This window comes from Gavia stellata, chromosome 3 (genome assembly GCF_030936135.1).
Source record: "Gavia stellata isolate bGavSte3 chromosome 3, bGavSte3.hap2, whole genome shotgun sequence".
NCBI classification, from domain to species: domain Eukaryota; kingdom Metazoa; phylum Chordata; class Aves; order Gaviiformes; family Gaviidae; genus Gavia; species Gavia stellata.
The window spans coordinates 102879162-102906488 of record NC_082596.1 but is presented as its reverse complement, the minus strand read 5'-3'; the positions used below and the strand labels follow the sequence as shown (position 1 = coordinate 102906488).

General features: G+C 37.0%; 1 protein-coding gene across 10 annotated transcripts; it reads left to right on the top strand.

The window, feature by feature from the left end:
- Positions 1-493: 493 nt before the first annotated feature.
- On the top strand, positions 494-27327 carry BRD9 (bromodomain containing 9). 10 transcript variants are annotated; one of them, XM_059836024.1, is made up of 18 exons: positions 494-571; positions 1273-1493; positions 3218-3350; positions 5096-5156; positions 6082-6226; positions 9190-9300; positions 10147-10259; positions 12385-12513; positions 13353-13485; positions 15798-15873; positions 17642-17737; positions 19080-19212; positions 19995-20106; positions 21741-21779; positions 22257-22328; positions 23695-23797; positions 25461-25628; positions 26354-27327. In XM_059836024.1, exons 1-18 carry the CDS (start codon positions 499-501, stop codon positions 26452-26454), a joined length of 2019 nt encoding a protein of 672 aa, XP_059692007.1. In that variant the 5' UTR covers positions 494-498; the 3' UTR covers positions 26455-27327. The 10 variants fall into 10 exon arrangements, with proteins under 10 accessions (XP_059692007.1, XP_059692006.1, XP_059692005.1 ...); XM_059836023.1 differs by having other exon boundaries at positions 10144-10259; XM_059836022.1 differs by having other exon boundaries at positions 10084-10259; positions 12424-12513.

Below are 27327 nucleotides of genomic sequence, written 5' to 3'. Positions count from 1 at the left end.
GCCAAGGGCACCGCCGCTCCTCCCCGGCACGGGAGAGGCCGGTGCCTGTGGCGGGGACCGGCGCTTCCCTCCCCCGGGAGACGGCGACGGGCGGCCCACTCCTCCCCGCCGCAGGCCTCCCCGGTGGGGTCGAGAGATCACCTCACGCCAGACACGGCCCCGGGGAACGGCGCGTTGCGATCGGCGGACCCGGGTCCGCCCAGGGAGCGGAAGGACCGGGCAGCTCCTCCGTCCCCTCAGCACCCTGACTGCCGCGAGGGCCGCGCCTCCGCCGCACGGAGAGCGGAAAAGACCCCGCCGGAGCGCCAAGGGAACCGGAAGCCGCGGGGAACGGCTACCGCCTTTTTGAAAAAGGCGGGCTGGCGAGCGCAGGGCCGGCCCTCCCCCTCGACCCGGATCTTCCTCCGCAGAGGCGGAAAGAGGCGCCTTCCGCCCCGGCCGCTTCCGGGGGGGGGGGGGGGGCGAGGGGCGACCGCGGCTGGCGGGGCCGGCTCTGCCATGGGGAAGAAGCACAAGAAACACAAAGCGGAGAAGGCGGAATGGCGCTCGGCCTCCGCCACCGCGTACAGCGGTAAGAACCGCGGGGGGGATCCGGCTTTCTGCCCAGGGACGCGTCTACCCCCTTTTCCCCCCACCCTCTGTGGCTGTCGGCGGAACCCGGCAGCCCTTCGTGGGCCGGGTCGCAGCGGAGCGCCTGCGGGGAGAGGCCCGTGTCGGAGTGCGTGAGCTGCCGGGGGCGGGCGAGCGCCCCGGGGCCAGGCCGCCGGCGCCCTCCCGTTGTCGCGGGGGGGGGGACACGAAGGGACGTGGCGTGTTGCGGGGCTCCTGGGCGGCGGGGGGTGCGAGAGGTGAGGCGAAGGCGGCGGGAGGGGCGCGGGGAACGCGGGGCGAGCGGCGGGGCGCTGGTGGGGTGGCGGCTTTTAAGGCGAAGCGTCTTCGCCGTTCGTGCGGCTGTTACTGATGGATGGCGGTTACCGCGCTGGTGGAGCGAGACGTGGTTTCCCCTCGCTCTGACGAGGACCGATGTCTGCAGGGGAAGGCGAGGAGTTAGTTCCTTACCTGTTACAGGTTTGTGGAAAATCATGGTGTAAACTGTGCCGAACAACCGTTTCTTGACGGGTTTGCTGGCTATTTTTGCCTCCCAGTGTGTTGCAATGTATTTTCAACCTGCAGCGAATTCCTGTAAACAGTATTTGTACAAGCAGCATCAGTAATTGCTGCATGCTGTCACCCCCATGTGCATTTATGAAATGTTTTACTCTTTTAATTTAGATTATGTGGATAAGCCTTTGGAAAAACCGTTAAAGCTGGTGCTTAAAGTTGGAGGAAGTGAAGTGACTGAACTTTCTGGGTCGGGGCATGATTCTAGTTACTATGATGACAGATCAGATCATGAGCGAGAACGACATAAAGAAAAGAAGAAAAAAAAGAAAAAAAAGGCTGAGAAAGAAAAAGAAAAGCATCTAGATGATGAGGAAAGAAGAAAGAGAAAGGTAAGCTCTCATTTTTACAATTCAGACATACCAGTCGTCTTTATGCTCGCTTATCAGATCTAAAATCTGGTGCAGAATACCAAACCTTTTTTCTTCTCCTTAAATCACTGTTGCAAGAAGCTTATTGTTTGGAGACAGCACTTCACAAATATAGAAAACCCCTCTGAGTGTGTTGGAGTATTTCTCCCATTTAAAAGAAATACCGCTGTGATGATTTTTTGAGCAAAGTAAAAGCTTGTTTCTTGTAACTGCTTGTTTTTCTTATCCATTTGCTTTGTCTGTAGATGTGAATACTTCCATTTTTAAGTTGGATGTTTTGTAGTTCAGCCAGGTCAGAAACATGTTTTGCTACCCTCTGAGGAGGGTATTTTCAGCTTTTCAAATAAATCTAGATTGCATTTCTGTTCCTGAGGTATGCCAAGTTATTGGACATTGAAATTCATATGTTTACTCAAAACAGCTTTCTGAAATCTGATCTGTTGAGTACTGTGGGACAATATAGTCTTGTTGGCTCCTGTTTAGAGTAACCTGCATGCTAGGCTCTGTGGCTTTGTTAGTAGCAAATGGTGTGGTTGCCTTAGTTGTCTGTGCGGAACCTTTAAGAGTTGGATTCAAACCAGCAAGAAGGCGTTGACGGTACAGTTATCTGTACAATTTAATTTTAATAGTATTTCTTCTGTGTACTAACGATTCTCTGACCTCTCTGCTTTTTCAGTTCTCTTCTGTCATGTAGTTTTACTATTCTCATGTGACAGTTTTTCGGTACTACTTTGTGTGTGTGTATGGCTAACATCTTTCCTTTCGAATTGATTTATTTGTTACGCTTGTATTGCTTGAAAGTGATATATTTTGTAGGATCATTCAGAAGCTCTTGAGTACAGGGCAGATAGTGGAAAATTTTCTCTGTACAAACATTTTCAAATGTTTCCGTTAAGAGTATGGCTGGGACTTGAAATGTAGCAAAACAACTGTCTTTAATACAAGGTCTTGCAGCATCAAATCAGATTATTTGTTTTGCCTTTGCTAAATTGGGGGGGGGGGGGGGGGGTGTTTGGATTTTTCTTTTCCCCAGAACTTCATTATTAGTGCATGTGAAAGAAGCTAACGGATAGATAAGTAACAAAACTGTAGTCTAAACAAGGTTAATGAAAGTATGCTTTTCTGTGTGAACATGAATAATGACTGTAGGATTATAGGAATGACTCAGGCATGCCTTTGCGTTGCAGCTCAGGAGGAGATCATTAATTGCCACCGCTGTTATAAAGCATTTCTTATGGTTCTTTTGTAGGCTTCGTAAATTATCACTTACTTTATTGGTTCCTGTTTAATGCACCAAACAACAAAACCACATTGATTAAAGCAGAGCTACAGACTGAATAGTAAATTAACTTCCTTTACTCTCTGGTGTAGCTTATTACCATGCAATTTTACATGTAAATAGCTTCAGATTTTAACATTCTTTTCAGTAAAAGTACAGTAACTAATGATAGAACAATAGGATATTAAATACAAAGAAGCAAAAGGTGAACAATACTAGTTTTAATTGGAGAAGAAAATTGAAAAAGTGAGAGGGAAAATGTATGCACTGTTGTTGAAACCATATTATGGCTCAGATATAGAATGACTATTCTAAATGAAAAATCACTGTGTCTTACCATTTGGTATGTGGGATTGCACATTCTAAGTACGTTCTTCTAAAATCTGTCTTCTTCCTGCTGTGCTAGGAAGAGAAAAAGAGGAAAAGGGAGAAAGAACAGTGTGACACTGAAGGAGAAACTGATGACTTTGATCCTGGGAAAAAAGTGGAGGTTGAACCTCCTCCAGATCGTCCTGTCAGAGCATGCAGAACTCAGCCAGGTAAGCAGTGTAAAAAATTAAATCATCTTGGGTGTTTTTAAAAGCACGCCCAAGAAAGCTTTTGTCAAAGGTACCAAAATGTAAAATTTCCATGAGGATTTGCTGAAATCTAGAGACTTCATTTTTTCCAATGATCAGAACTTTATGCTATCTGAAAAGTCAATATTCCTCTTGGTGCTTTTGGGTTTTAGTAGGTTTGTTTTCATGTGACTCAGCTGGCCAAGGACATCTGTCTCTGGCTCCTGTTACTTGGCAGAATAAAGCTCGTATAAAAGTATTACTGTGCCTAGTGTTCCCCTAATTCCTTCTCCTTAGCATTTCCTCAGCATTTACAGAATGATGTTTAGAATGTCTGAAACTAAGTTTTTTGCTCAGTTCAAGGGAAAAAATCTTGTGGAGACTGCTTAGGTCTTGCTATGGTCTTTTTTTATAACCTATGTGGAGTTTTAATTTTAGTATCTCTATTTTCATCAAAAGTATGGCAGTAAGTTGTGAGAGGGTGTCTCTAAAGACCATAGTCCCCCCAGTTTTCATTTACCAATTTTCTTTAATCCTCATCACCAGCCAAAATACTTAGCAGTTGTGTGTGGTAACTTCTGCATGTTTAATCCTTCCAGATTTTGGTATACTTTCTCTGCCTGTAGCCATTGCTTCTTAGTTAAAACTCAACATTATCCAGTGGAAACTTTTACTTACAAGAATTTTCAAATACATCATGATCTCAGTACACATATGCCTGGAAATGGAACGTGGTAGCAAAAAGTTGGGTCTTTAGGAATATTGTGAGTCTTGTCTTTGGAACACTGCCCGTTGACTGGACAAGTAATTTATTGAGGAATTTTCTAATTATGACTGCACATTAAATTGAGGAATGGTGTCCACCAACTGTCAAGGTGACCTAATAGGGGTCACTGAAATTTTCTGGTCACAGCTTTATGTCTCTGGGCAAGTCTGGAGCCTTGAAAAATTGACAAGCTAAAAACTGATCTCTATATTGACAAGGCTTCTGTTTTCATCTGCTTGGAAAATGTTGTTCAAAAGCATATAAATTACCTTACCTGTTCTGGTTAAGAAGGGAAGTGTCGCTCCATTATCATGATGAAGAGTTGGAGCTTTAATTCTAAATTTGAGCATGCTGCTTTTTCAGTTCTTCAAACTTCACATTAAAGCTAGTCTCTCTGAAGTGTATGCATGGAACAGGTAATTAATGTGTAGTGTTTATTGTTTAATCTGTACCGGAGGTGAAATCGTAATCAGTACCTCTCTTGCCAGCAAATCTGCATCTGTTTGTCACTCTTCTTTTTGACTGATAAGATTCAGAGAAGCTAATTGTATGGGTCTTATGGTAAAGAAACCTTTAAAAGTGCACGGATAATGTTGTAAGAATGTGGATTTCCCAACTGCAGTATTTGAGCAGCCAAGTTTCACTTTTCTTTTCCTGTAAAAATATGTAACACCTTACTTTCACCTTATTAATACATTTTCTTACAACTACTAGACTTAGTATTACATCTGATTTAATGTCTATTAGTTTTTTAGTGTGATTAAAACTCAGTAAGTAGTAAAGGAGAAGAAATAGTCACTGTATGCTTAGAAATCTGATGTGCTTCTGCTTTGAAATTCAGATCGGTACAAGCTGTACTTGTAGTTAAGATTTTTCTCTCTGGTAGTTATATTTTTAAATAAATAAATATACCTGTATTCTGTTTCATTGCACTTATCTGTGTTTCCATCTCAAACTGCAGCTGAAAATGAGAGCACACCGATCCAGCAATTACTAGAACACTTCCTTCGCCAGCTTCAAAGGTATTGAGGGTATTGTGTCTACAGCTGTGTCGACAGTGTCTAATAAATATTTGTAGGTGTTACTCTACAACTTCTTATCCTGGTTTTCTGTTTGAAAACAGTGCCTAAAGACTGGCTGTAATATGTTTGGTAACCTTTGCAACCATGTCAGACCTGGTAGTTTTTAAAGATTAGTTGAGGAAAATTACTACCAACTATGCAATTCTAGCTTTTGGCGGGGCAGCGTTTTGGGCAGAGGATACGTTGCCATTATAAATTTATTGAATATTAATGACTTAGTTTAGGAATTAAAAACCAGTTATGAATTCTAATCGTTTAAAGGATTGAACTGTTCGCATGAAATTTTGTTTTATTCCGTGTCCTCTGTCAGATACTAACGCAAGTTCATACCTGCTTACTTGGTAATCCTCTTAATTTGGAGAGGCTTTTTATTGTTTTCCATAAGATGTTAACCCTGTACCTCATTTTTTTTTTAAAAAAAAAAAAACAACAAACCAACAACAAACAAAATATTTAATTTTCCTTTTTTTATAACATAGCAATAAGCTGAATTCGGAACTAATTCAAAAATACTAAATGCTCTAGTCATTTTTAGAGGACCTCAAGAACAAGAAGAATTGAAAAGGTAATTACTCAGTGAAGCCAAAAGACCTATTTGGAGTGGAAATAGAGACACAGAAAGCATACAAGAAATAATTAAGTAATTCAAGAACTAGCTGAATCTCTTTCAAAAAGTCTACATATGAGTAATCAAAATTCTCTTCTGTATCAGGAAATTTTTCAAATATGCTTCTGTTTTATGAGAGTGCTTTTAGTGTTTTTTATTTTTAAGTAGTACTATTCTTATTATACCATTAATGTGGTATAAAAACAATGATAATTGTATTTGCTGGTATAAATCTAAATGTATTGTTTTTGTTTTTAGGAAAGATCCTCATGGGTTTTTTGCTTTTCCAGTCACGGATGCCATTGCTCCTGGATATTCCATGATAATAAAGCACCCCATGGATTTTGGTACGATGAAGGAAAAAATTGCAGCGAACGAATACAAATCAGTCACTGAATTCAAGGTGAATTGATAGAGATTTAGTTATTTCAGAACTCTTTAGTAAGAAACTGAAGGTTGTTTTTAACTGTAGAAGCCTTTCTTACATTAATTATTTTAATGTGCATTTTTTCAGAACTGAGTACTTTTGTATGTTCTGTGTGTTAGGATGGGTTTCTTGCTTTGTTTTTCACTGTGGAAGCTCTATATTTGTCAGATTCTACTACAAATTAGTGTGGAAACCAAGAACATGCTCTGAAGCACTACAGAATTCATGCTGCTAGACATAAACAGGAGTAAGCCTATCACAAAGACTGAAGCAGTTGAAAAACCTGGAGCTCCTTTTTTATTTTTTTAATCTAGACCTGGTTAGATTGATCGAAAGGCAATTTTGACATGTCTACAAGAAAACTGTGGATATGCTGAAGCTTTTTGTATAAGATTCAATAACAACTACATATTTTTAATCTTTAATGATCCTGTTTTCTGTATAACTTCATTTAGAATGGTCTTTTCGGCAGAAACTTACTTGGCAAGTTTATTGGCAGCTTGCCTTTGCTATTTTGTGTGTTGCTATTGCTGTAGTACTTCATTGGATGCATTGTGGTTTTACAGACAGTGCAGTAAGAAATCTTCTCATGGTATTGCCAGCTCCTGGAAAGAAAGGAGTTTTCTTTAACTGATTCTTGAAGTTCTGTTAGCTGCCTTCAGTGTTACTGTTTTCTAGAGTGGTGTTGATGTAACAGTAGACTTGGCAGAGAGTATTGGCTTGCTTCTCAGGGTTAATTTCTTCTTCTGAAAGGTCCAGCAAGGTGGGGAAAGAATGGCTGATACTTCCTATAGATGCTTTGACAAAGATTATTCTGTTTTGTTATGTATACTTTATTTTTCCAAAAAAGTAGAGAGATTTATAGGAAATAGTAAAGAAGGATTCATAATAGCATTACCATGAGCAATGCCTTCAGGTCTAAATTCTGTTGGCTTGCTGGATTGTGTTGTTCGGAAACTTAAGAAGGAAGTTGGAATTGGAGCTCGGTGGCTCTGTTTAGTTACAGGTGAGGCTGCAGTATTGAAACTGGTGGGATAGCAAGCTAAAAAAAATGAAAATCACAGTATTGTTTAGATTGACAGATTGTTTTTTTTTTTCTGAAGGACTTGGTTTCTGTTGATGCTCTGATGAGCAATAAATAGTTGCTAGAAGTCTGTACATCTTACAGTGACAGAGAGGTTGGACTCCCTTTCTAGATATAGGAGTGTACCTAATTACGCTTATGCCTCTGTAATTCTGTGTAATACAGAAATGAGGTTTATAAGTTTTTGACGTCTAAAACAAGGCCTGCTCGAACGGTTATCTTTCATTTCTGATACACCTATTGTAACTAGCTGAGGCTAGTCACAAGCCAATAAATAACCTGTCTAACAGTAGAATCCACAGGAACCATTTGCTGCATTTAGAAGAGGGGAAACTGCTGCAGAAAACTCGTCAGTTTTGCTGCCGAAAAAAGGGTCTACTTCAAAGTTGGGCAAGCAGAAGACTCTTCTGTCCTTTTCTGCAGCACTTCAAAGGCTGTATATACTAGATGTATAGCTCACACGGGCTTTTTTATCTGCTTCTTGGCTCATAGTTTGCTCCTCCATGTCACCTTCTTAATTTCTGGTTTTGTGGTGGTCTAATTAAGTGAAAGCAGATGGCTTAAATGCCATAGAAAGTCACAGACTACCAGTTGTAACTCTCTTCACCCACTTGCTTAGGATGTGCTTGATGGCAACTACTAAGTGATTAGGAGAGCACTGCTCTAACATCCCTGTATGGAAACAGGAAAGAAAACAAATCTTTGTTTTTACAGAATCTGATCAGGATTGCAGCAGGGCTAGGTTATTTTTTGTAAAGGTTGGGTGCCAGAGAAAGTCTTCAGAAAGACTTCTATGTCCAACTGCAATAATAACCTTCAAAAATCTTTGTCTCAGCAAATCTATTCACTGCTTTTTAAACTCAATGGGTTAACTTTTCAAAAAGCATACCATTCTGTTTGCGTACACTTTTGCATGTAATCAAGTCATCATCAAATATAGTGGATGCATGCACAAAAAACATTTGCGTTTGGGTCTACAGAATAAATGAAAGCTAATTGCTTGAACAATCATTGTTGAAATATTGAAAAGTTATTAAGAGAGAAAAAATATATTCTTAAATCATGCGCCAGTTTAATTTGTTAGGATGCAATTTGTGAAGTGCCTGGAAAGACTACTGCATGATTCTTGGTTACTGATTTGCCAACTTCAAAAATTTTCAGAGGCATACAATAATGTATTTTTAATTCAGTCTTTCATAGAGCTTCTAATAATGCTTTCTGTGCTTTACTCTACAGATCAGTAGCATGTGACTAGAAAAAAAGGCACCCTAGAAAAAGCTTTTGCAATCTGCAACAAATTTCTTTGGTTCTCTTTACAATGGAGTGTGTTGCACCTTTGTTTTGGGAACTTGCATCAGTAAAAATTACTTGAAATTATGTATAAGAGAGAACCATTCAAAGGAGAAGTGGTCAAATTACTAGAACTAAAATTATATGTGAGCCACTTTGTATCTTTCTGATGTCATTGTATTTCTCAAATCTGTTCTGATTTAGAAGGTGGGAAAAACACCAACAAGTACTTAACCTTGGTGCCTCAGTCCTTCTGTTAATTTCTCCATTTCTTCTGTTTGATCCGTTTGCATAAGGAGAAAATGTTACATTACGCATTCAGGGAAAAGATGGGGTTTTTTATAACCAAAAAGCCAATTCCAAACAAAACTGAGCATCTTGAAGAAGCAAAAAGGGCTGAAACCTTTGCAAATCTGTGTTACCTTTTGGCTTGCATTTACTCCGTGAGCCTGCTGCTAAGATATTATCGTGTTCTTCCCAGAGCTGCCATGATGGAATGGTATTTTCCAGTCATTTAACAAAGGAGTTTGAAATTTTAACAGTTCTTTTACTTTGTATTTTACAGGCAGATTTTAAACTGATGTGTGATAATGCAATGACTTACAACAGACCAGATACTGTTTACTACAAGCTAGCTAAGAAGATACTGCACACAGGCTTTAAGATGATGAGCAAAGTAAGAGACCTATTAAAAACAAAAAGCAGAAACTCTTTGGGGTTTTTTTGTCATACTCATAAGGAACATAATTAATAACAATGATAAATGTTATTTCATCTAACTGTGATTAACTATAGCAGTGCCTGTTAGTGCTGCTATATTTAAGGGATTGATAGCATTCTTGTTATAACCACACGCTTATTTCTCAACCTTATCTGCACCACTGAAGTCTATAGGGGCTTCTTCCACGGGCCTCAGTGGAAGCAATTAAGATCCATATCTATATAAAACCCAACTGTAAAATATTGCTTCTGGCTGGAGCTTTGAAAACAAGATTTCATTTAAGTTTTATTTCTGCATAAACAAGAAAGCTTTTCTTTTTTTTGAAGGTGGTGGGTGTAGGGGAGGTTTCGGGGGTTTCACAGATGCGTGCGTGTGGACACGCTTTTTACTCAGATACAGTTACTGGCTTGTAAAATGAAGTTATTTTGGTGAACTGCTCTGTGTGTGTGCATGTGTGTGTGCGCGCGCGCATGTGTTGCAGTTCTGGTAAGTTTTGTGTAAAATAGGCAGTTGTCTTTGCATATGCAGTTTTTTTGTTTGTTTGTTTCTCTCTTGATAGTTGGGCTGCAGAAATTCTGATGCCATGCTACCATGACCAAATCATGTTGCATCGCCATTGGAAACGAGGCGTTAAGAACAAAATAAGGCCATGGCCATTCCCATCCCATCCCATTATCATAGCATCTTGGCTATGAGGGAAAGGTTAAGTCCCTGCCGCTCTGTCCTTTCTGATTCTAGGAACGGCTGTTAGCTTTGAAGCGCAGCATGTCGTTTATGCAGGACATGGATTTTTCTCAGCAGGCAGCTCTTTTGGGTGATGAAGACACAGCAGTTGAGGAACCTGTCCCTGAAGTTGTTCCTGTACAAGCAGAGACTACCAAGAAATCCAAAAAGCAAACTAAAGAAGTTATTAGGTAAAGGTTTTAATGGGCATGCTTACCGGTTTGTCACAGCTTTTGTAATATTAGAGAGCAGCAAAGAATTGAGGAAAAAAAAAAACTCCTTTCAGCCTTTCTCCTTGTGGTCCGTAGGATAAATGGGCAATTTTATTGGTTTTATTTGTTTGTTTATTTATAGAACTAGCTTAATAACCCAGTGATTCCCAACCTGAAACAAACAATTCAAAGAATGACTACATATTTTTTTAAACACTTACAGTTAATGTATATATAGATATTTTTAACCTTCTTTATATCTGTATTAAATAATGAGTAGTTTCTTCTCATGATGGTTTGAAATATTCTTTCATTTTTAACATAGCCACAAATACCTTTTGCATTTTGTCCTTTTTTTTTTTTTTTTTTTTTCTTCCTAAAATGATTGACTGTATCAAAATCTAACAGGATCTTTCTGGGAGGACAAAGCGGCACCAGATCAGTAAATGATTTTATTTAACTTTAGTCTTATCTGGCAGGATATAGAGGCACAGCAGATTATTTCTGGAGCAGATGATAACATCTTCTCAATGAAATCTTACTAAGCTTCTTTGTAAAATACATTACTAGTGCAATAGCTATCTTCCAGTTAATAGGCACCTCTGTGTCACAAAGTCATGTTTTTATAGCTAAAATCTAATTTTAGTCAAATTAAAGGGTTTTATTTTCTATTTTATGAGGAGGTTTTAGCAGAAACTGTGATATACAAGCAAATTATGTTGTTCAGTGTTCTTACATAAACATCCTAGAATAGATGTTGAATTTAAATTGTAGAGCATTACACCAACTGGAATTTTATGAAAATAAAACTCTAACAGAGCATTACTAGTCATGTATTAAATAATCTGATCATGTTCTGCAGGCTTCTTTCTTAAACATCCAAAGTAAAAAAAGTTAAATGTAACTTGTTATTTCAAGTTCATTCTCTCTCATTTTTGTTCAAAGTGAACTTTAGAGTTCTAATCAGCCACATGTTTTCTGTTACACTTCAAGCATTTTTGTAATCCTGCTTAATGTTTGATGGAAGAAGTAGTATTTTAATGTAGTTGTTTTGTGGAAATAGGAGACTGCAGCATGTATCTTCAAAAATAATTTTAAACTGAGTAATTTTTTTTTTTGACTGGAACTATTCTAATGCCAGCATACAGAAACATATCTGTTGCTGTGTCATGGAGAATTATCAAAGTGTAATTTGTTCTTTGTTTAATGGATTGTGTATAGGAATTAACTGAAAGTACCTTTCTGTAAACAAGACTTGACTGGGGGGGAGGTGGTTTGGTTTTTGTTTTGTTGGATTTTTTAAGAGATACGATGATTTGTTTTGTATGGTGCCCAGAATAATAGATTTTATCTTCTGATTAATTCTTACATAAACTCCATTGCGGGAGTAACTTTGCCACTTTTTGTGTGCTCATCTTCAAATACAGGTAGCTAATAGAGCAAGAAATTGAGACTGCCAAGCAATATAGTACTGCTCTGTCTTTAATACCTACCTTAACATACAATTCAGATAGTTAAAAATAACTGACCTTTAATTTTATCCTGATACCAGTTTCCTTGCAATCAGTTGTGGTATAAATTTACTTTCCTGTTCTTTTCAATGTTTATGTAACTTTAGTAGTTGGAATTAATTTGTTTTTTCTAATTAACTTGACCTTTTAAACACTTGCATTTTGGCATCAGTAGGGTAGATGTTATTCTTTTTCATGTACAATAAGAGCTTGGGGGGAGAATCGAACCTAATAGCCGATATTTTTGCCTTCATATTTCGCAGTTAAAGACAGAGAAAGAGCTGAAGTCAATGTTTGCAAAGTGTTAAAGCAGTTTAGACCTCTATACTGTAGTTTAAAAAGTGACTTGATCGCTTGGACATCCTAATATCTAAGCAGTTCTTGAAAATTTTGTCCAGGATGTTGCAACCTTTTGAACATTCTCTCAAAATTCTTGTCCGTTAAGTATTCTGTAGAGTGTGATAGAAAGTGCCAGTTGTTGAGGAGTTTCCTGCTGTGTACACCCTTTCTTAAAGTTTCAATGAAACAAAAATCGTATAACACATTTGTCTCATAATAGTATGATCCTGTGATGTTTTTATTGTCTTTAATAGCAAAACTTTCTTGTGTATCGGATCTGAATCTCTATACAGAGAGAAATTCTTAGCTAAGCAAATGGAAGAAGATACCCCAGGAGAGAGAAATGGATTTGGTGTGAGGAGATGCTCTACCCAGTACCTAAGGTGTTTGGCCCTAGTGTCTAATGTCCATATAATGCCCTGAAAGATTTTGATGTACAAAGTTTATTTTAAATATATAACGAAGACTGCCATATCCTATGGTATCTTCACACTTCCCCTTATAATACTACCTTTCTCTGATGTTATATAATAGCTAATATATGTCCTGTTCAATCTTAGGTATGCTTAATTGTTGTGTTTTTATTGTTTTGGTGCTTTAATGAAAAGGGATCTACTGAAAGATAAATGTTATATTCTGTAATTTCAATGAGAAGGAATGGTGTGATTGATACTGATTAGGAATACTAATTGCCAATATTAAAAAACATAGGAATTAAAGGACTCCCTGTTAGACTGGGAGCAGTGTCCCACTTCTGCAAGTGACTAAATGACATAATCCTCATAAATGCAGCCTGTGTAGTTGTGGTTTTTTCCTGAGATTAGAGTTACACAGTCTCCATTCCTCATGTAATTTCTTGTCTGCATCTTTCTATTTGGAATTTGTGAAAATAGCTTATTAGTGCATGTGGGAGACTAAGGACGCCACAGCATGCACCTTGTATTAATGCAATTTTAGTCCCAATCGCTGTTTTGTAATACTGCCTTTATTTTCATCAAGGTACAGAAACAATTAAATTTTTGAAGTTCAGTAGTTTGGTAGTTCTCAGCTTCTGCTGCAAAACTTCAGTTTCATAATATGATTATAATTCCACTGAAATGCTGAAGTAGACTGACACTGGGAGAGGAGTGGGACTGATTGTTCTGTTTAGCAAACCCAGAATTCAGCCCTTTGTTTTGTTTTAGCTTTTAATTTCTACAGCTCCTCCTCTTCTCTTTCTTAGTTGCATATTTGAACCTGAGGGAAATGCGTGCAGCCTGACAGATAGCACTGCTGAAGAACATGTCCTGGCACTAGTGGAACATGCAGCAGATGAAGCTCGGGATAGGATCAATCGATATCTACCCAACAGCAAGGTCTACTGCATAACAAAGTTCACAATTCCATTTCGTGTCTGACTATTGAATGCTTTGTTTTGTCTTAGGAAACAGGCTTTAGTATTATGTTTTCTGAGACTGTAATATCTAGGATGTATGCTCTGTGTGGAATACCAATATGACTATGGTCTATCATGTAGTTCCCACTGAAGCCCATTGTAGGGTGTCCTAAATGGATCTCAAGTTGTATTGTGTGTTGAACATCTTCAGAAATTCACTTGCAGAAAACAGTGAAATGTTGCTCAGTCTTGAATCTGGCTTCCTTAATTGCAATCCTTAGCATTGAAAGTAATTAAAATAGCATCACACTCTTCTTATTGTTGCAACCTCAGAAAAAGCAGACATTGATATAGGCTGAAGGGTTATTAGGATTTCCCCCCCCAACCTAAGGAATTCAGGAATTTTCAAGTGTTAAATTACTGTTTCCAATGAGAAGTCCAGAAGCTCTTGTAGTTTTGTACCTACAAGTAGTACCTGTCAGCTATAGCACATTCTTGTGTGAGTACAAAATACAGATGTCTTTCAGTGGCTAGGAAAAGATAGCAGTAGTTTGTCCATGTTGGAATTCTGGACAGTGCTAACCCCAGGTTTGATCATCTTGAACGTGATTCTGATACCATTCCATGTGTTTGGTTTTTGTGCTGTTCCACGTGTTAGAAGGAAAAGCTCAGTGATACTGTTAGTGCAGTTTTCTCAGCAGGATCTGTTTATGGGCTGTGTTTTTCTTAGCTATGTGATAAGGGTGGATTCCTTCATTACTTCATGCTAGGGAATACTCGCTCCAGCCCTATGTTGAGATACATTTAGTCTGTTTCTCTTGCACCATGTGGAGTCTTACTACCACCATTATATTTTGTCCTCATTTCTCATTCTGTCACATACTCTAGTGACCACTGCAATCGAAAAAAGAGTCAGGATGTTGCTACATCCTGCATTTTCCACCTATATTTTTAACAACTGTTGCAGAAGAAACATTTGCTTTGTAGCATTAGTGGTAGCAGTTGTGTCTTCAGACTTAAATGTCTATTTCTTGGACATTGTTACGCAGTCACCTTAGGCTCAACTGGATTAGGAAGTAAAGCCTCAAATAACAGTGGGAGAAGGTTTAGCTGCTTCAGTATATTTCTGTTTCTTTGGATAATTAGACAGCTTGCTAGGATTGAAGGCTATTTGAAACCTCCAAAGTAAGAGTGGCTTTTTAAAAATCCTTTAAAGCAATACTGATCTTCTGCTCATTGCTAGCTTTACTGAAAAGGCCTTTCAGGCTGATGCAGTCAGTTTTGCAGTGTTCATGAAAGAGTTGTTCTAGGTGCACAGCAACCCAGTGCAGGTCCCACTGAATCTAGGTAACACTGACACGTTCTTAGAGTTCAGCTATTGTTACCTTTTGCCATCACTGGAAGGTCTTGTTCCTGTTCATTCTCTTTCCAGCATTTGTCACCTCTATTTTTATTATATGCCAACATTAGCTCTGGCCTTATGTACAGAGAGAGTTTTAAACTTTTTAAGAGGGAGGGGGGGAAAAACCAAAATAGGGGAGAGATTTATTATTCCATTTACTTGGAAGTATTTGCTAATATTTCTTTAGGGAGAGCATAGTTTTTGTTTTCCATCTTTACTGAGAAGTTACAGTCTTTGCACGATTCATGTGGAGTCAGTGTCTGACATCTGCTTAGTTTATTCCATCGGTTCTGGCTCTATCTTTACATACCCCAGCATCTTCTATTGTCTTTCACATCTCTGGCTGTCTTTTTAGCGTGTTTGTGTGCTCTGATAGGTCTGTCACAGCACTTCTTTCTCTTTAAGAATTTGATAGTGTGTTCATAAAAGTACTTCTAGTTAGAGAAAGCTGTGGGTGAGATATGAAAACAAGCAGTTCAGTCTAGATTTGAAAATAAACAGTGAGGTAGATTGTGGATAGGAGTTGCAGTTTGGCTTCTAAAAAGAAAGTGTGTTCTAGGCTTGGCAGTCAGCCTGGCTCCATACTAGTGATAATGGAATTGTTTTTGTCTTGGATACAAACTTTAGATGTGATTTAGGAAGATGAATAAGGAGTTGTATATATGACATACGAACTTTTACTCCTAGGTGTTCTGTTCTGAAGCATTTGCTAGGTGGTGGTAAATGGTTGTGACCCAAGATTCTCTGTATTAAAAAGGGAATACCAGACTGCAGGATCTGAATACAGCTAAAAACGCTTTTTATAGTTTTCTGTGTAAGTAAGCAACTCCTCCTTTGAGTTTGGACTGTTTTGAATGATTGCTTCTATATCTTTGTGGTTCTATTTACAGATTGGTTATCTGAAAAAAAATGGAGATGGAACTTTATTATTTAGTGTAGTAAATTCATCTGATCCAGAAGCAGAAGGTAAATGCCATAATTGTTCAAGCAAACATTTCTAATGTTGAATGTTCTAGCAGATTTTGAAGTCTTAACTGTACATACAGATTCTGTATAGTATAGATGAGGTTTTCTAAAAAAAAAAAAAAATTATTCCCCAAGCCATTTTCCCCAACAGCTATATTTAGTATCTCCAATATAAGGTGTTTCTCTTTGCTTTTCAAATTTTCACTCTTCAGATGCTCTGTTTTACTGATGCTAACAGTAAGAAGGTAAAATTATATCTATTTATAAGCACTTCTATATTGCTACAACTTGGAAGACAGGCTTTTGCTCCAAGTACCCTGTAGTGTTAAAATGTAATAGACAAAAGGTGAATGGAAGTGTTGTAATCCTATGTAAATGTGCAGTGCACACATGCAAATTCAGAATCATCTTTTACGTTTTTATTTCCTAATTTAAATTATTAGCTAAATTTCAGTTTTAAGTTGATGAGGTTTTGCTTAATTGTTTTTCTTTAGTTACTTGATCTTTCTGTGGGTTTTTGTGTTACTATACATTATTTCTATTGTCTTATGCTTTCCACTTGTTTTAGTTGCAAGCTCAAAATGCACAAGTTTTGAAAGTCTGTAATGAATGAAATGTCATAGTCTTTATGCTGCTGTATGTCGTGTTGATTTAGCACTTCCTTCCTTTCACCTTTTGAGATTGGAATTCATTCACAGCTTACCTATTGTTGCATCAATGGATGTGTGAACCCTCTTGACTAGTCACATTTCTGTTGATTTTTTTTTTGATTGGGAGATACAAGTCTGTAATGCTATTATGGTCTAACTTCCTTTTCATTTGGTAGTAAATTTTTCTGGAATGAAATTGAGCATTTTGGCTGCCATCATGCCCTTACCAATTTCTGAAAAAAATAAATAGTAAAATGACTGTGATTTAATACCTCTGAAATAATGCCTCTGAAAATTTAGACAGTGATGGTAATGGGAGCAGAGCAAGCTTTCACTGTACGCTGTAAAGTAGTGTACTGCTTCCTGATGCTTCTGTGCTCCAGAATCTTTTTTGATTGTTTGTATAGTTAATATTAGTTACACTGAATTTACAGCTAATAGTATAATCTGAATTTTTGTTGTAGTTGTGTTTTTTTTTTTCCTAGTAAGGTTCTAGGGATAAACTTGCTTTCTGTTGTTCAGTAATTGAGCATAACTACCATTAGATTCCATAACAGCCAGAGAGATTTAAAAAAGCAGGAAGTGTCCTAAATGTTGTTGGGATATTTTTTGAGTTTAAAAGCATATTCCAAATTATTTGAGCCATTTTAATTAAGCAGTTCTCAGAACTTTAGAAGAAAACAATATTGCTATAGCCATAATGGTAATTATCTTAACAAGGTTCTTTACGTGGTGTCTGGGTTTCTGTAGGCAAACTGCCACTTAGTCAACATAAGAAATTGCTTTTATTACTTCATAATATCTGGATCTTGAATGTTTGTGAATCAGCTAGTCAAAGAATTTCAGATGCTGCTATATACTTTAAAAGTGAAATGACTAAGTAAGCCATAGATCTTGTGAATAAGAGATGGAAACATATTTACAGCATGTATTTGAAATCTAAATGGAGACCCTGAGTTACACTACCTATACTTAATAAAAATCTACAGATTAAAAGACATTTAGCCTTTATGGTAGCAGCAATTTTTTAAAATAGCAAAATCTAAATATTCACAATAAATAAATTATAATATGAAATGCTTTTCTAAACATTATCTTCTTTTAAATGAAATTATCAGAGGAAGAGACTCACCCAGTGGATCTGAGTTCACTGTCAAGCAAATTATTACCTGGCTTCACTACACTGGGCTTTAAAGATGAACGAAGAAATAAAGGTAAGTGCTAAAGAACATGTTTTAACTTTGTGTTAATTAAATGTTTGAGCAATTTCTTGATGTAAAATAGTGTCAGATTATACCTGTCTCCAAATGAAAGTTCACTTGGTTATTTCTGTAATATATAATTATTCCATTTACAGCAGAATGCAGTTTTAATTAAATTGACTTTTTGCTTATTAATCATAACTCAACTAGGAATTTATGGATTAATGTTTTGCTTTAGTGTTATAGCCACACTAGAAGCTTTCCGATAATGGTACTCCATTTTCTCTGGAGGAAATAATTTTTTCTGAGCAACTGCGCTTAGAGTTGAGAAAAGAAAACCTTCTGGTCATTTGCATTTTTGTATCATGTGACAAGGATTTCACAAACTCTGGATTTTTTTTTCTAGTATTATTGACATTTTTAATAGTTTCTAATCTGCTTTCCAGAAACTGACTGGCAAAAACCAGTGACATAGACACATTGTCGTGGTTTAAGCCCAGCTGGCAACTAAGCACCACACAGCCGCTCGCTCACTCCCCCCCTGCCCCAGTGGGATGGGGGAGAGAATAGGAAAAGTAAAAGCGAGAAAACTCGTGGGTTGAGATAAAAACAGTTTAATAAATGAAATGAAGTAAAATAATAATAATAATAATAATGATAATAATAAAAATTGTAATGAAAACAACAATAAACAAGAAAGGCAAGTGATGCAAATGAAAACAATTGCTCACCACCCTCCGACCGATGCCCAGCCCAAGCAGCGGTCCCCCGGCCAGCCTTCCTCCTAGTTTATATGCTGAGCATGACATCATATGGTATGGAATATCCCTTTGGTCAGTTGGGGTCAGCTGTCCCGGCTGTGTCCCCTCCCAATTTCTTGCGCACCCCCAGCCTACTTGCTGGCGGGGCGGTGTGAGAAGCAGAAAAGGCCTTGACTCTGTGTAAGCACTGCTCAGCAGTAACTAAAACATCCCTGTGTATCAATACTGTTTTTAGTACAAATCCAAAACACAGCCCTATACTAGCTACTATGAAGAAAATTAACTCTATCCCAGCCAAAACCAGCACACACATACAAAAAGCAGAAATATAAAAGGGGGCAGAGGGATGAATCTTCTTTTGTGGGAGTGGTGTGGTTAACTTAGTTCTTTTTTTTTCCAGTAGTATAAGTATGTTGCGCTGATTCTAGAGTCTGGAAGTGTACTTGAGATATTGCTCTTGATTTCAGTTGGACGAAAAAACACACTGGCTTTCTGTATCTGTTTCAGAAAACAAAATTTTTTTTTCTCCCCTCCCCAAGTGATCTTTTACACTTGTGTTAATAATTTGTCATCTCTTTCTTCTCCCTGTCTAGTAACCTTTCTTACAAGTGCTAGTACAGCACCTTCCATGCAAAACAACTCTATATTTCATGATTTGAAATCAGATGAAATGGAACTTCTGTACTCAGCATATGGTGATGAAACTGGGATACAGTGTGCCTTAAGGTAACCGCTTCCTTATTGGTAGGACTGACTTCTCATAGCAATTTTATGAAAAGCAATTTGGACTAAATGTCATCTAGGAGCCTCCAAATCCTAATATTTTTTTCTAAAACTTATTTTAAAAATAACTCACTATAAAACTCGAAGCTAGCTTTCATCTTGGTTGGTGGGTTGGTTTTTTTTTGTTTTGGGTTTAGTGTTCTTCTTTCCATTTGCACTTTTAAGTTACCCTATTTTATTGCAAGGCTGTTATGGATCTTGTTATTAGGATCTTGACCAGAGGATGTTATAGGTTGCTAAAGATTTAGCATTTTGCTTTAAACCTAGCAGTAAGTAGGTTTAGACATGCAAGTAATAGATTTCAGTGACTTTAAAACTGATACTTTTCAAGGAGTTTCAAAACAGTTAAAGGTACTTGAAAAAGAAAATGCCATTTTTCATTAAATTGTAATCTTGGAGGGAAAGAATTAATCACAAGCTTTTTTGTGTGTGTGTCTTTTAACCCACTACCAATGATAGCTCAAGTGAAAATTTGCTGGTAGTTGTGAAAAACAAGTTTGTACATACATTTACTTCCATTTAAAAAAAAAAAAAAAAAACAGAGAAGGAAAAACCCCTGCTATCTTGAAGGCCTTAATTGCTTTTCTGAAGAAGCATAAAAGAGTGAAAGAACAAGGAAAATGTAGGTGTAATGCAGTGTAGTAGGGGAAAACCATATTACAAGTCGAAATATTTTTTACGAAGATAAACATTTTCTGTAATGCTTGTATCTCCATTCCCACTAGCTTACAAGAATTTGTGAAGGACGCTGGGAATTACAGCAAGAAAATAGTAGATGATCTTCTGGACCAGATCACTAGTGGAGATCATTCCAAAACTATTTATCAGCTAAAGCAGGTGTGTTCTTGATGCACAGAAATGTCACAAGTTCATCAAAACAAGGACCTGTTTCTGTTTTTCAGTATTGCATGAGATGCTTTGTTTTCCACTGTCAATTTAAGCCGTGCAGGCTTAGCTGTTCATGCAACCATGCGGTGAAACAAATTAGAAACTGAATTAATCAGCAGAGAAGTAATCTTTTTTTGTTTTCTCCAGCTAGATCAATTCTCCAATGTGGTTCACTATGTGACTGCAGAAAGGAAGAAGCAGAGGGGTGCTACATAGCACAGGGGAGAAGGGACCAACAAACTGAATGGTGTTTGGGCAGCCCTGTCACTCCCTGTCATGACTTAAATATCTGCTTCTGTATTATATTGCAGTGCTTTTGTTAAGGTGGTTTTTTTTTTTTCATATATTCCTTGTGGAAGGAATCATTATTTGGAACATTGAAATAATGTTGGAGAAGAGATTAATATTGCTGTACAGGTATCTATTACCTAAGAGTGCTAACTTTTAAATTCATGTCGTATGTCTGAAGGAAAAACTTTTATTTCCAAAAGCACTTTACCTAGCAGATTAATACTAGGACTGGAGAAGAGATTTTTCTCAGATGTGTGTATAATTCTAGTGGGAATGTTTGCATTCCCAAGACAAAATAGACTACCAGAACTGCAAAATCTTGTTTCAGGTTATCTTCACTTGGAAAACCACTCTTAGTTTGAAAGAATTGTCTGCTGTTTAAAATAATGACATTCTGAATGATTCAAGAATGAAGAAAGGGAGGCAGGGAGAGGATGGAACGTACTCAGACTTCCTGACATGGTGGAAATGAGATTATGCTAAATCTCTGCAGACTTATAAGTAGAATAGGGTGGGTGATGTTTGGGGAAAGGGGAGATAATAGAATAAAAAATACAGAGGATCCTTCAGAATTTTCTGGGTGGTTCTTTCCAGTCCCTAATGGAAAAGGACTGTATATGAAACAGGAAGAAATGTAAAGGATTAGTTTAAAACTCAAAAGTTCAAAAAAAGTTTAAAAAAAAATATTTTGAACATTCTTCTACATCTAGAAATGTGTATATACAACATACTGAACTTAGCTTTAAAATAAAACATGTGCTTTTCCCTTTTTGCCACCTTGTTCTATGAATATTGTTCCAAATGAGAATTTCTGAATACCTTTCAAATGGTCAATGGCTATTACACTTAGAAATGCTGTTCAGTTGTGACATATATGGATATGTATAGATTTTGTGCAGTTAAATGTGTTTCAGTGATAATGTGCCATGGTGTTTTATGCTTGAGTATTTTGTGCTGCTACATTTGAGTAAGAATGAGTATCTCTGAAAGTGCAACCTTAAATGATGTGGAATCAGAAGTTACTGAAGTAATGACTAAGATGCTGCACTTGAATATAAAGTTCGTGGGCGGAAGAAATAGTGTAAGGGGACTCAAAAGATTAGTTAAAATGCATAATACTAAAATACTTCAAAATAGTAACTGTTACATTGTAATTGCATTACAGATATGTGAAGAAGTTAGCTGTCTCTAGCCTCATTTTTGTGTGTTGAGTTTGAATGTACTTGAAATTGTACAAGAGAGAGGTCTTTTTATGTTTAATAAGAGTAATTGTTAGTATTCTTTCTTTCTAGAGGCGAAACATCCCAGTAAAACCACTGGATGAAGTTAAAGTAAGTTATGGTGATACTCAGTCTGGTTTTTGTTGTTTTGTTGGGGTTTTTTTTAACTGGAAAAAGTGTCTTGGCATTTAAAGTAGAGAAAGTGGTGTTCTCTGGGCTTCTAAGATTCAAATTCCTGGTTTTATATAATGTGTGTCTGTTCTGTATAACAATAGAGAAAAGATTTATAAGTGGAGTATATGATAAAGAAGAGGCTGTTAAGTTAGTGCTAAAGAGGCTGTCCTAAGAGACTGTCCTGGTTAGTTCTAAATTGTTTACGTGAATGTATATGGTCACCCATTAGAGAAGAGCTAGTCTGTATTTTTTTGTAAAGGTTCTATGCAAACATCACAAAACATGATAGTGTTCTGCGGTGGCCTAGGATCTGATCGTGGTAAACCAGTGAATTAAACAAACTAAGAGTATTCTTAGGAAACATAAGTATAAGCTACGAAATGCTAAGATCTAAAATATGATTTGGTTCTTTAGGTTCTGCCAGTTCTCATAAAAGAAGAACACAAGTTGCGGAATACCTGTCCAGATTCTTCCAAACAGATTATGGTAAAATGCTTTGTGTGTTACAAGAAAAAAAAAAAAGTATTGAGACATTACTTTTGGTTCAGTGCAAGGATGTGCATGCTCTGAGGTCGAAGTTTAAAATTGCAGTATCTAGAATAAGCTTTCAGAACTTAAAATGGCTTCTCTGACTCTCAGTCTATTTTAGTTAGTGGCTTGCTTTGTCCTGTTGTTCTGTATTCTTTAGTTTAATTCAGCATGCATAACTAAATCTCAGAGACGGACAGACCATTTAGGAATCTGAAAGATACTTGATCTGCTGATGAATATTTGAGGTTCAACCTGCTGTAAAAGTGGAAAGAACCAGTAGTATTTATCAGATTTACTGCATCCATTGAAAATGTCTGTTAGGGGGTAAATAATGCATATCTTATGCTTTCACAGCTACTAATCAAATCTTTCCTGAAGTGGTACAGGTTTTATCTTGACAATTATTTGTGACAACAGAAGATATGCACTATATTCCATGGCAATTCACATAAAAATTACATGGATTACATTATAGCAACTAATAAAATGTATAGTTTTATAAATAATCTGTATGGTTTATGGAAAGGTTTGTATTTCTCCTGAAGGTGACTGATTAAGTTAATTCATGAAAGTGCTAAGTTTCATTTTCATATTTCTAAAAGATAGTACCTGGTTGTGTATTTACCTGCCTGTCTTATTCCTCCTGCTGGAATAGGCAACCTCAGAGAGTTCTGTTAGAATGTGTTTTGAAGCTTAACAACTTTTACTTTGATCTCTTACTTTTTGCCATTACATAGCAGTATTGCAACAGGTATGGAAAAAATGAAATTGTTGTAGTGCAGGTTGTGTTTCATTATCCAAATGTATAGAAAAAATACTTGAGCGACTAGCTCCAGCTGATACTGTGTATAGGGAGGCCCACCTTACTGGTTTTATTAGTCACATACTAAAAATTTCAATAAATCCAGCATTGCATTGAGAAGGTGAGGGAAAAGGGGATCTGGGAGTGGTTCATGATGGTGGATACAGATAATGCTTCCCCCCACCAGCGTTCTGCCATGGGTCAGGGATGAGTTGAGCATGTAATTGAGTCCCAGAGGATTCAGTAAGGTTGGTTTCAACAGTTCTGGATGATGAGATGAAAGATGTTTAGACTACCCTGCAGATCCCTTGCCATTCGTATGACTGGTCTGTCCTGGAACCATGTTTGAGCTGCCTGTGAGTTGCAGGTTAACCAAGGTGGTTATAGGTGCTCCAGTCTCAAGTGTTGTGGTGAACACTTTTGAGAGTATGGATTCATGCGTTTACCTTAAACATTAAAAAGTTGTTATGACAGCTTGTCACTGACTTGCTCGTCTTTCTGTTTCTTGTATTTTAACAGGTTGGAGAATCTGCTGGAGACGGTAACACTTCTGACTTGGACTTTCTCTCTATGAAACCATATTCAGATGTATCTCTTGATATTTCTATGTTAAGTTCGTTAGGTAAGTAATTAAATATACAAGCCATCAATTATGGTTTAGTTGTACCATTTAGGCAAAATAACAGCTGGATTTGCTAAGAATAAAAAAGTGTTCAAAAAGTAGTAATAAGTCTGCATTTGACATAGGTAAAAGTCTAGGGCTGGTACAAGATAAATGAAACCTTGATCTGTTTTTCCTTTGAGAAATCCATGTGCTAGCCAGGGTAACTTTTCCTGTACCACTGAAGAAATCAAAGTATTTGTACCTCACAATTTTGATAGCTTTGCTTGTTTTTTATTTGTTCGTAGTAACGTAAATTTTAAGAATCGGCGTGGAGCTTTGGCTCAAAAATGTTATTGCTTCATATGCTGTCTTTTGAAATAACTTGAAGTAGGTAAGTATGTGAAGCTCAATCATATCACCACTTGGAATGTCCCAAAACAAAAATCAGAAGAAACCTCAGGTGTTGGAAAGACTTCAGCTTCAAATAAGGCAGTTGTATAAAAGTATTAGGATGTTGTTTGAAATACACGTCTTTGATAGGTATCCTTCTTTAAATACTACAAGAAGTAATTGTTCCCATTTCTGCAGGCTGCTGAACTGGTCAAATGTCTTCCAAAATGTCATCACAAAACCAAAAAATACTGCTTATGGTTTAAGATACTTTTAATTCAGAATGTGAAAGGTGCCAAACTATCTATTATAAAACATAACCAAGGTAATTGGAAAGCTTAAAGGAAAAAAAAATATTTCTACAGATTTCTCCCATATATGCAATATTCTTTGAAAAGCAATTGTAACCTCTGATTGTGCTGTCACACACTAATTTTATTGCAGTTCAGTAAAAAATTAATAACTACATGTTTTATAGATAACATTTAGACATGTCAGTCTTAGTATGAATTTCTTGCTCCACTGAAAGCTGCTCATATTTTTCTTCTTTGATCTTTCTGTAAATAATCATAGTTCTAGATTACTTAGCTTCCTGAGAGAGTTTATGGCATTATTTCTTATCAAAATTTTTGCAAAGTTAGCAAGGTCTGCATTGAAGACAGCCCAAAGAGAAGGGAGAGAGTTTATTTTCCTGTTTAAAGTTGAGGGAATTTAAGTCTTCGGATGAAAAGAACAGTGTATGTTGGCACATACTTCCAGTTCTTTCAGATTTCACAACTTTATTTGGCTTGCTATAAAATCAGCGTAGCTGGAGAAGATGCTGTTCTTAAAATCTTCTGTGATGGGGATTTCTTCACCTCCATAAATTACATGTTCTATTTTAACTGTATTTTAAATTAGATATGTAAGTAATCTTTCTGCTGACTTCTCCTTTGCTGCAAACTAAATGCATCATTTCATGTCTGGAGTTTAACAAATGAGGCAGACAAATTAAGCTCTTATAGCTCTTTAAATACTGGGGGTCAGTTCAGTTTCAGCCATTTCCCATGTCGCTGTCCTTCATCCTCCAACATCGCCAAATGCGTTTGAACATGTATTTCTTGAAACTGAAATCAGATCTGCAGCTGTTGCCTTTTAGAAGTGCAAAGGCAAATGCAAGATTGAGGTCATTTGTGTAATAGGCAACACTGGTGTTTAATTTATTTTAGAATTTTTTTATAGCGACTTGTAATTTATGAGTCAGTCTGCATGTGCTAATTATGGGTTTTGGTTGGTAACTGGTGGCCCTTAGGGAAAGTGAAGAAGGAGCTTGATCATGACGATAACCATTTACATCTGGATGAAACAACTAAGCTGCTGCAGGACCTTCATGAAGCTCAGGCTGACAGAGTGGGATCCCGGCCATCATCCAATTTGAGTTCCCTCTCCAATACCTCTGAAAGAGACCAACATCATCTTGGTAAAGTTACCTGTGTCACAGAAATTGCAGTACTTCTGCTCTAATTGAAACTGGTTAAAAGTTACATTTTATTTTACATACATCTTTGCATGAAACTACTCCGATAAAACAGTGTGCTGACTACAGGACAAAAGGCAACTAAGAAGACATACTTTTGACCTGTGGAATTAAGGACACTAATTGTAGTTACTTACTTTTTGATTAGGCGTGATTGAAGTAATTGTGAAGTAAATTGATACTGACAAATCCCTATATGCACTTGCATTTTATGCTCTTAAAAATACTAAGGAGTGTATAATGTTTATTTTACTTCGGCATAGTTGTACGCAGCAAGTAACAGGTGGGATTCTGCAACAGCTTTCCATCGTCAACTGTAAAATTCATTGATAAGACAGGATGATAGGGTAACGTACCACTTAACAATTTGGTGCCATTTCTGAGAAGGTAGGAGATACTGGTTGGATGATACTCAAATGACATTTTGTAAAATTTTTCAACTCAAAGTAATAGAATAATGACTGCTTTTTCAAAAAGGATCTAAATTACTTAAAAATCTTGTAATTTCTTTTTTAAAAACTCCTGTTTAAATATCATTTAAACGTCTGTCTTGCTTTAAAAGTCTGAAAGGAACATGTGAAATAACCATGTTGTTATATACATAAATATCTCTCCATTATTTTTCTGTACTTTTAAAGGTTTTGATTTTTTTCTTCCATATTCTACAGGAAGCCCCTCTCATCTGAGTGTTGGAGAACAGCAAGACATGGTTCATGATCCCTATGAATTTCTTCAGTCTCCAGAAACCTCAAATGCCACTACTAACTAATCTGACATGTACTATATGTATTTTGTATTTTAATTGTATTATGTTTTTATAAAGTTTTTGTCCATGGCAGAAACCTCAATTTTGTCCTCTTTTCTGTGAGGATTCCTGTATAATATTATCACATATGCTGGATTAAACAAACAAACAAACAAACCCTAATTAGCACATCATGTTGTTAGCAAGGTACCAAAACCCGCTTTTGATTTGTTTGTTGAGGGAGGTCGTTGTCTGCTGGTGTGTGAATCTTGATTGAAAAACAACAAATAATGTGTTAGAAAAATTAGTAGTTTATAGAAACTAAAAAGTTATAATTTTCCCAGTATCATGGCAGCAGTCACTAAATGTTTCTAGCAGAGTTATCTGCCAGTTCTGTTCAGGTCTTAACTTGAACATCTTCAAGGAGGAATATTGTATTTCAGCAGTGACAGAACTGCATGAGTTGTGATCGTTGTTATGATTCCCATCTCCTAACCTGAATAATCTGTAGAAGTTGTTTGTTTCCCCGTATTTTTAGATCTTTTTTTAATCGCTCTAGAGAATACTTAATTTGAGAGTAACAATACTTGGTAGTTGCATTAAAGTGCTCACTATGAGAATTCTACCCTGGATCTAAAAAAGATGGATGTTTTTGTGATCCCTTGTGTCTTGAAACACACAAAAATGTAATACTTATATTTTTTAATTTGATATGTATATTTACTTGGATGGAAAGAAATACAGGATAAGGTGTGCTTTTCAGTAATTTTAAAAGAAAACTTTTATAATTCAGTACTGGTGTAACTGGGGGATTTTGTACCATTGATACGTGCAAGCTGGACAAATGTTACGAATTTACAATATTTTGTAAATATTAATAAAAATACAAATGCAGTT

What these genes read in the sequence shown, in the direction of transcription:
- BRD9 (XM_059836021.1), top strand. Translation starts at nt 499, where the DNA reads ATGGGGAAGAAGCACAAGAAACACAAAGCGGAGAAGGCGGAATGGCGC. An exon ending in AGATGAACGAAGAAATAAAG is followed by an intron (nt 17,738 to 19,079) that starts GTAAGTGCTAAA and finishes CTCCCTGTCTAG; the next exon opens with TAACCTTTCTTACAAGTGCT. An exon ending in AACCACTGGATGAAGTTAAA is followed by an intron (nt 21,780 to 22,256) that starts GTAAGTTATGGT and finishes TTGGTTCTTTAG; the next exon opens with GTTCTGCCAGTTCTCATAAA.